Here is a 9,105-nt window from a genome sequence, read left to right as displayed (position 1 = left end):
CCGTCTTTCTCGTGCTGCTTGGCAGCTTCGAAGAACCAGGCCGCCGGCGTCATCCTCGGCATACCGAAAATTCCGCGAGGACTTTGGCCACCAGTTCAATGACGAACATGTCATTGATGCCTCGTGGCAAGCTGCGTTCAACGGTGCTCCATCGCTACGTGAAGTTCTTTCCGGTCCCAAAAAAGCCTTGATGTTCCAGAATCTGACTCAATACCCCGTTGCCAGGGCCGTCATGGGTGCTCTGGGAGGTGGACAGCTTGCAGACTGGATCGGCCGTAAGAAGGTCATCATGATGGCACTCATCATTGCTTACGGTGCCATCACGATGGAGCTTGTGGCTACGAGTCCCGCCTTGTTCTTGGGGGGCAAGCTGCTCAATGGCTTCTCCATTGGCGCCATCCAGGGAATTACAGTGACCTACATTGGCGAGGTTCGTTCATGAGCCAAGACCTGTGCACGTCTGGAAACATCATACTGATCAAAGCTCGTCTTTTCAGGTCACCCCTCTTGCGCTGCGCGGCATATTCACCTGCCTGTCTGCGCTGTCATACACAATCGGTCCCCTCATCGTCGCCCTCATCGTTAATGAGACGGGCGACCTCCCCAACCGATGGGCCTACCGCGCCGTCTTCGTCGCACAATATGGCTTTGCTGTCATTGCAACCCTCTTTGTGGCCTTTATGCCAGAATCGCCCTGGTGGCTGGCTTCCAAGGACCGTGACGAGGCGGCCCTCAAATCCCTGAACGACCTCGGCCACCGTGGGGACGAGGGTCAGAAGCGTCTTGCCGCCATCAAGCACACTCTGGCACAGGTCAGCTCTGAGACTGCCGGCGCTACGTATCTCGAGTGCTTTCGCAAGTCTAACCTTCGCCGCACCATCGTCTCCATTGCTCCCCTCTGCATTCAGTCCCTTAGCGGCGTGATGTTCGCCGCCGGATACAGCACTTACTACATGCAGCGAGCCGGGTACAGCACTGCTATGAGCTTCAAACTCCAGATCACCCAACAAGTCTTGTCGACCATCGGCAACGTCATGTCATGGTGGCTGATCGATCGCGTCGGTCGCCGCAGCCTCACTTTCTGGGGGCTCTTTGTCCTGACCATCATTCTCTTCGCCACGGAAAGCTTGGCCATCTTCGCCGACCGCGAGCCCGGCGGACCTGAGGCTCGTGCTACGGTTGCTTTCATTCTGATCTACTGCTGGTGGTACAACGCCACTATCGGCGCCACGGCCTATACTGTGCTCTGCGAAGTGTCCACTTCGCGCCTCCGCATCAAGACTATTGCCATCGGTCTCGCGGCACAAAACAGCTTGAACGTCATGTTCTCATTTGTGCTTCCGTACCTCTTCAACCCGGATCATTTGAATCTGGGAGCCAAGATCAGCTACATCTTCGGAGTGCTGGCCATCATCTCACTCGTCTTCTTGTGGTTCTACCACCCCGAGACGGCTGGAAGGACGTATGAGGAGCTGGACGAGATGTTCCTGAAGAAGGTCCCCGCTCGGAAGTTCAAGTCATATCAGCCTGACACTGCGGCCATGGGCGAGGTCGTCAAGGCTGCATTTGAGAAAGAGGAGCTGCAGGGCGAGGTTACTCATCGTGCTTGAGCATTGCGATCAAGAGACGTGTCTTGAAAACAATGCAGAGGAGGCCACATGGTAGTCTTGCTGAGTAGAGATAATCCATGGAATTTCACATCGCAACAAAGTCGAGACGAGTTGCTACAATTATGATTTGTGATATCCATGTGGCGGCCCAACAGACAGTCTTACTATCTGGGGCTCATCCTTTGAAAGGATGTGCACTCCAAAAGCATCTCTTCATATCAACTCTTCAATGTTGTTGGCCTTGTATCAGGAGACACCTGCGGAGCCTTATTACATGGGGGCTCGCGGGTTGATATAGGGGGTTTGAGACCACGGAGGCGCGTTTATGGGGATTGAAAAGGGCCAAATTCAAAATTCATTCCTACCACATATCTAAAACTGACTGCGAAGGCCAGCTACGGAAGACTTTCGCTCTGTTCTTGATCCCTCCTTTTTCACTCTTCATCGTTAACGCAGGCCACAACAGGCAAACACAACCAACGCCGACGGTTCGTACATCTTAGTCTATCAAAACGCTTGCTACCAGAACTAATTAAAACCCGAATTTTCATGAACCCTCTATTCTCGACGCCAGCAATGCTCTCACTGCCTCGACCAAATCCCGTCTGGCAACTAACTGTCCTTTATCTTTCTGCGCAGCATTTCTGTCCCCGACGTGAAGTTGCTTGACACGAACCTGTCCAGCATCCAGTTCCTCCTGACCAAGTATGACAGCGACGGGCGCGCCCTCTGAGGCACTGAATTGCTGTTGCGGTTTAGGCCTGACTTTGGCAGTAAACTCGGCCTGGATGCCTGCGTCCCAGAGCTGTCGAGCCACCTCCATGCGCTCGACCAAAAGGCCTTCAAAGTCCTTGTCCCCAAAGGCCATGACGTAGACATCGGTCTCGCGACCCAGCTCGGAGGCTTTTTTGCTCTTGCATCTCTCAGCCAAGAGGGTGAAGATCCGATCAATTCCAAATGATATACCTACACAAGGCATGGGACGTCTGCCGTACATCCCTACCAGGTTATCATAGCGACCTCCGGCAGCAATGCTTCCGACCTGAGTGGACTGGCCATTGATACGGTCAGGGACGATCTCGTAGATCAGCCCGGTGTAGTAATCCAGACCTCTTGCTAGCGATAGGTCAAATGAAACCTTGGAACCTACGCCCATGGCTTCTATGTAAGTAGCAAGCAGTTTGAGGTCGGCTACACCTTCTTTCACATTCTGATTCATGATCAGGTTGGCGTCTGCCTCCAGATTGGAAAGTATCTCGCGCATGGTGCCACTGCGCTGCACATAAAGGCCCACGTGCTCGGCAGCCTCTTCGGAAAGGCCCTTTTCGATCATCTCTTTCTTCACTTCGTCCCATGACATCTTGTCCAGTTTATCAACAGCGGAACTGATGGGGCGAATCTTATCATATGGCACCCCGGCTACTGCGAACAAGGCGTCCAAGATCTTACGGTGGTTCAGTTTGATAGTGATGCGCATATCGAACGCCTGAAAGACCTCGGCAATGATGCGCAGGATCTCGGCATCAGGGATCATGGGATCGTAGATGCCCGCAATATCGAAATCGCACTGATAGAACTCGCGAAGGCGTCCGCGGGAGACGGCAGGCTGGTCACGGCGATACACTTTGGCGATCTGATACCGCTTGATGTGCTGAATATCACTGCGCATGGCAAGCCAACGTGCGAAGGGAACGGTGAGATCATATCGTAGGGAGCAGGCTTCGCCGCCCTGGTCTTCGAGGTTGTAGATCAGCCGTGAGTCCTCGCCGTATTTCTCAGACAGAATGTTCTGAAGCTCGAAGACCGGCGTGTCCAAGGGAACTCCACCGTGGCGTTCAAGCGCGTCGCTGATTGTTTGGCTGATATACGTGTCAGCGAAAAAAATGGATCGCGAGATACTCTCGGCGACACGTACAAAATGTGATTACGCAGTAACAGATCCTGACCAACCCAGTCCCGAGTACCTTTGGGTGTTTTGAGCTGGGTCCCTTGTCGAGATTGTGCTGTATCTTTGGTGGCCATCCTGCCAGGCGGATGGGTGAAATGGAGCGGGGTAGGGTTGTGTAGAGAATCAGGATGCTGATGTTTGGTGTGCCGATGTTGGTACTCATCGAAGCTTTATAACAACCATGTGACTCATTGCACCCCCAGCAAGAGCTGTATGACCCTCTTCAGACAGAACTCTTGGATGTCGATCACAGGGATGGAATTGTTGAATTCCCTATCGGGTTATTTTACAGGACGCGTATTGATTGTTATCATGTCCGATGTCCCCAACTGCCAGGCTTTCCAGCATCGAGCCTCGTCCGCATTGTTGGACATTTTCGACTTACTGCGATCGCCTTTGACAGATTGAGACGCATTTGCCTTTTGCAAGACTATGTAACTTAATCTTGAAATATCGCGACAGCACTTAAGAGCCATCTCGTCGCGGCGTGTTTTCCGCCGGTATTTCCAGCTTCAACTGCTGCACTCGTCCCTTCGCTTCTTTCCGTCTTTCGACCTCTTGCAGGCAAGGAATTGCTCCTTGCCAGTCACTCCAACTGAGGCAACGCCCACTTGCGCATCCACTCGGACTCCAGTACTTTGTCTATACTCAACCTCCCCTCCGGCCGAAACTTAAGCATGCCTCGCATCAAGTCAAGGATCGCTCGCGCTTCCTCATCCTCAAAAGTCCCTGCCGCCTCTCGTTTCCTTCTGTATTTTTGTACAAATCCTTCAAACGCCTCCTCGAGAGGGGGCCAAGCTTCCCGATCTCCCACGGGCCGACATGGGATTTCTCCTTTCCCGTCTCCTTCCGCTTTGTTCGCTCGTTCCCAGTGTTTCCGCCAGCTGGATGGAAAGCTTTGGGAGCCTAGGACGTCGATCTGCTGAGCCACAATCTCGTCCTGTGTTTCTGACTCGCTGAAGATAAATTTCATACCCAGGATTTCCCAGATAGCAGTCCCGAGACTCCATATATCCGACGAATAAGACAGCGGCTTGTTGGGCTCAAAAAGAGCCTCCGGTGCTCTTTTTGCCAGGGGCGTGTTACAGTCCTTACCGAGACGCTGCTCTGTGCCTGGTGTGAAGGCCTCGCCAAAGTCGCTGAGAACAAGGCCACGCGCATCAGATAGAGTGAAATCTTGAGCTTTTTTCCCGAGGTACAGGGGTACGACGGCGCGAGGCGGTATGTTGGCCGGAAGCGGCCCTCCATCAACACGGGTAATAGGAACAGTCTCAGGCTCGCCATACTTCTGCCTGAACTGATCGATTGTGAGTTGGTCGAGTGTCGATGGCAACTTGACCAAGACATTCCGAAGATGTATATCTATAAAGGGTTAAACTCGATTGACCGGGCGGGTATCGGCTTGACAAACAAACCTCCGTGCACGTAGCCGTGCGAATGTACGAAGGCGACAGCCATGGCCAGTCTTGCAGCAAGTGCCCGAGCGACCTGAATAGGGAAAGGCGACTGAAAGATGCCTCTTTCAAATTCCCTTTGTGCAGGAAGCATCACGTAGCATGCATGTGTTCCGTTGGGGCCTTGAACATCGAATTCGTCCAAAATGCTTGGTATGGCGTCATAAGTATCAGTACCTGTTGGGGTAGCATGGGATGCTGATCTTGGACGAGTTAATGCGCGAAGAGTTCTTGGCTCGTGTCGAGAGAGTGCTGGATCAGCAACTCCGACTTTGACAGCCACATAGCGTCGCAGTTGGTTGTCCTGAGCGAGCCATATAGTTGAGTAACCAATGACCGCTTGTCTACTACGCGGTAGCGACCGTGGAGAAGGAAAACCATGACAGGATGGTAGCCACCAAGGACATACTGTTCCAGCCGTTCGACACCATCAATCCAATTGTACTTGTGCGATTGATCGTGTGACCTGGTCGAAAAGGGCGATCGAGAACAACTACTTGCCGTCGCGCGCTTTGAGGATAGTGACGTGAAAGAAAATCTCAAATATGAGATTTGGAAAAAGACATTTCGGAAAGGAAGTAGAGAGTGTGAACGACTCGCTAGGCAATGATTAACTGCATCTGTTATGGTATGTAGCATTGTCAAGCGAAAGGAGAGGAAGTGTGTAGTGAAACAACTGAGAAAGTATAAGCCAGCCTTTTTGTGTGGGGGTGACAACATAGATCGGTTTCTGAGGTATGGCACGGTGCCTGAATACACGAGATGGTTGCTGAGTCAACAACCCTGTCGGGCTCCTCCTGTCCACCATATGACCACGCAGGCTCTCTGGACACACTGCTCAAAAGATGACCAAATGCACTGCACCTAGGTACCTTGAATTCAAATGATAATATTTACTAAATACTAGCTGCTAGTTCGAGAAAGATAAGGTCTAAGAAACTCGTGCAGAATTCTTTGCTGCCAAGGCCATCGGCTTGTCTCGTGATACTTGCCTACGGGGCCGTGATTCTCGAATGAATACAGGATTGGAATATCATGTCGTTTGTCTTGGCCTTCAAGTCTTTCTGTTGCCTAACCTGCTGTTTAAAGTTCTGGCCGTGGAGCAAAGTAAAACAAGCATTTACCTGTACGGAGGTCTACTACCTCTAGAATAAGAACGGCCACTTTTTTGCTTCGGACACGCTACTACTCAAGATCAGGAGCTGGCTATCGAGCATTCTTGATTCGGGAGAACTGATCTCAGTTATCGTAGGATATTCCTTCCATGGAAGCCCTAATATGTGCCCCCAACTGACGATCCCAGCCCGTGCAGAAAGCGACGAGGTTGAGCTCGTATGGGCGGCCCCAAGCAACAAGCATCGGCAAAGAGATGAGAAGCGAAACCGAGGCGCAATTCCGAGCCAGCGATGCCCGTAAGTACGATAGCGTCGGAAGTCGTCGTCCATGCGGCGTCGATCATCTAAGTACGATTGTCTGGGTATTTCATCCAGAACCTTTTCGTGTATTCTCAAACGCTGCGATGTGGTTGACGTCTTGGGACCTTTGATATTGCCACAGCCATGTCGAGGGCCGAGGCGCCGGAGACTTCGGAGGACATAACGTAGGTCTCACCTGAAGCATCGTTCCTGTAGACGGAAGGCCCCTTTGGAATGTCCAGGCCGCTGTCCGTAAGAGCCAGTTTGTATACCCTGTAGAAGCTTCCCTAAGCTTGGTAGGGTCCAGCAGCTTGGTTCTGTGCTCTGGAGTCTTGGTCACCATATGTTGCCATGCATGTGATTATGTCCTTGAGTGAGGCCTCAGCGTGCCTAGCCAGGTAGATGGACGGCATGGAGGTGGCACGAGGAAGGGCTCCGAAAGCCAAAGCGCTCTCGAGGAATCGCCAAGGGTCGTGAATCAATCATGCAGCCTGTCTACCTTACTGTACTCTCAACCACCGTTTGCCGCTGCTCGTAGTCTGAACGGCTATGCCGAGGTTCCTGTTCCTGGATGAGGACCCATTTCTACCAGCATCAAGCTCCCGGAGCCAACCGAAAGCACTCTGAAAACTTAAAATATAGGACGAGCCGCGCGGAATCGCTCCATCATCCAGGAGTGCCGGCAGCCCGGATACATGCCCGACCAATCCGAACTCCCTGTCGGCTTGGCTGAGGCTCAGCAAACTGCAGCGCTTCACTGTCATAACACACGAGGAGGCAGCAGCAGGCGCAGATCCCGAGCCTATTTTCCGAATGATGCTTTGTACCGCCGCATCCGAATGCCACTCTCCTGGGACCCCGAGTCTCGGGTTGAATGACTGTTTGACAAGCGGCTTTCGCCCTCGAGCGTGTGTTGTACGGCTCGAATCGGCAACTTCTTACCTGAGGAAAAGAGTCCCAGGTCTCCAGATCTGGGCATTCCGCGCGGCCGAGGGCCGTCTTCTCCTCAGCACGACTTCGGGCAAGACTCCAGCGACGGGTGCTAGGCTTCAGGCGAATTGGGCTATTTCTCCCGCGCCACCCGACAGCTGTTCAGCCAAATGGCTCCGCATTGAAGCGGAGCACTATATTCAAATGAATGGGTACTTTGAGGGGACCCCAGACTCCAAAGCGCTCCAGGCCTCAGCGGGGCGGCGAGGCGACGGAGATGATGGGTACCCGACTTTCAGACGACGGGTACGCCCGAGCACATGGTCTGGAACCACGAGACGAGACCTGACATGGACCTGGATCCAGGATTCTCACGGCCGTGTGTAAAATGAGAGGGCGTGGAATCAATCAAGACAACACTCTCAGCAAGGTGATCCCAGGCTGATTGCCCACCACACTATCAAGGAGGCTGAAAGGACCCGGCGGGGCAGTCCGATGACTGAAGTTTGAGGGGAATGGCGCGATAGAGAATCTCCGTTGCGCTGAGAGGTGCGCCTGTTCCTCCGGCACTTAGACAGGAAGCTTTCCCCAAGGCGGCAAGTCGCAACACGAGGCGTCCTGCTGCTGGGCTGGGGTACTGCGAGCAAAAAAAAACAAGAAGAGGCATGGCGCGGTTTCCCCACACGGCCCCTGAAACTTGACTGCCGAGATCGCTTCTTGCTGGTTCGCGGGGACTAGGTCAACGTGACCAGTTCACGCCAGATTCGTTATGGTGCAGGACAAAGGTGGTGGCGCCCCCCATCGACATCAATCAGGGCCAAAAACCCCAAGTCAGTTAGTGTTCCCCGCGTTCTCGGCCGAACTTTGAGCGAAGTCATGAGCGGGCGAAAGGATACGGACCATGGTGCGCCGAGTGCTACTCCTTGCTCCTGTGACGGCTGATGATGGGCTCTATCGGAGAGTCAGTTGACGACGGCGTTGCCACGCACTATGGAGCCGGGCCCGATATATTAAGACAGCGGATCACCTCATCTCTCAAGGCTTTTGAGTCCACTTGTTTGCCAGTCGGTCTTCATCGTTGCTCTTCTGTTCATCATCAAACCGCCCAACATGCGGACCAATTTTCTCCTCGCCGCCGCGGCCTGCCTCGGCCTGACCTCTGCGCTGCCCACTGAAGACGTTGCTGCCCTCGAGGAGCGTCAGACGCGTGTGCCCACCATCTTCCTCTGTGGTGACAGCACCGTGGCCACCGTCGGCGCCAGCAGCCAGACTCAGGGCTGGGGCGCGTTCCTCCAGTACTCGTTCCAGACGTCCAAGGCCGTTGTCGACAACCGAGCCATTGGCGGGCGTAGCGCTCGTTCGTACACGCGCGAGGGCCGCTTCGACACTGTCGCCAACCTTGCGCAGTCTGGTGACTGGGTCGTCATCGAGCTCGGCCACAACGATGGTGGCTCCCTGTCCACTGACAACGGCCGCTCCGCCTGCTTCGGAGACGGAGAACAGACGTGCAGCACCGTGTACAAGTAGGTGCCTCGTATTGGGAATCAAGGCGTGTTATCATGTTGCTGACGTTTCGCAGCGGTGTCGCCGAGACCGTTCTCACGTTCCCCAAGTACCTGAAGAACGCCGCCAACAAGATGCTTGCCAAGGGCGCCAAGGTCATCATCTCGACCTCTACCCCCAGGAACGTCTGGCAGACCGGCTCGTACGCCTGGTCTCCCAACCGCTTCCACTACTACGGCTGGGTG

The 9,105-nt window shown here is 53.8% G+C and overlaps 4 protein-coding genes across 4 annotated transcripts in view; 2 read left to right on the top strand and 2 right to left on the bottom strand.

Moving 5' to 3' along the window:
- Positions 1-1,610, top strand: part of VDBG_01871 (MFS hexose transporter) — a gene marked incomplete at both ends in the record, with an annotated part of 1,766 nt that extends 156 nt beyond the window's left edge. The window contains 2 exons of the mRNA XM_003007637.1: positions 26-430; positions 498-1,610. Of these exons, the coding sequence (XP_003007683.1) occupies positions 26-430; positions 498-1,610 (1,518 nt within the window). The remainder of the gene's footprint in view (positions 1-25; positions 431-497) is intronic.
- A 547-nt stretch (positions 1,611-2,157) lies between these two features.
- VDBG_01870 (histidyl-tRNA synthetase) lies at positions 2,158-3,632 on the bottom strand (the record flags this gene model as incomplete). The annotated part of the gene is made up of 2 exons (XM_003007636.1): positions 2,158-3,457; positions 3,526-3,632. The coding sequence occupies 2 exons, from the start codon at positions 3,630-3,632 to the stop codon at positions 2,158-2,160; spliced, it is 1,407 nt and encodes a 468-aa protein (XP_003007682.1).
- Positions 3,633-4,144: 512 nt separating this feature from the next.
- On the bottom strand, positions 4,145-5,419 carry VDBG_01869 (protein kinase domain-containing protein; the record flags this gene model as incomplete). Its single annotated transcript, XM_003007635.1, has 3 exons — positions 4,145-4,920; positions 4,974-5,161; positions 5,361-5,419. The coding sequence occupies 3 exons, from the start codon at positions 5,417-5,419 to the stop codon at positions 4,145-4,147; spliced, it is 1,023 nt and encodes a 340-aa protein (XP_003007681.1).
- A 2,650-nt stretch (positions 5,420-8,069) lies between these two features.
- Positions 8,070-9,105, top strand: part of VDBG_01868 (rhamnogalacturonan acetylesterase) — a gene marked incomplete at both ends in the record, with an annotated part of 1,487 nt that continues 451 nt past the window's right edge. Inside the window, one exon of the mRNA XM_003007634.1 lies at positions 8,070-8,880. Coding sequence (XP_003007680.1) covers positions 8,468-8,880 — 413 coding nt within the window. The remainder of the gene's footprint in view (positions 8,881-9,105) is intronic.

The sequence above is a fragment of the Verticillium alfalfae genome, genomic scaffold (assembly GCF_000150825.1).
Source record: "Verticillium alfalfae VaMs.102 supercont1.2 genomic scaffold, whole genome shotgun sequence".
Taxonomy (NCBI): domain Eukaryota; kingdom Fungi; phylum Ascomycota; class Sordariomycetes; order Glomerellales; family Plectosphaerellaceae; genus Verticillium; species Verticillium alfalfae.
Note: the sequence above shows the minus strand (reverse complement) of the source record. Positions and strands in the feature narration are given on the sequence as shown.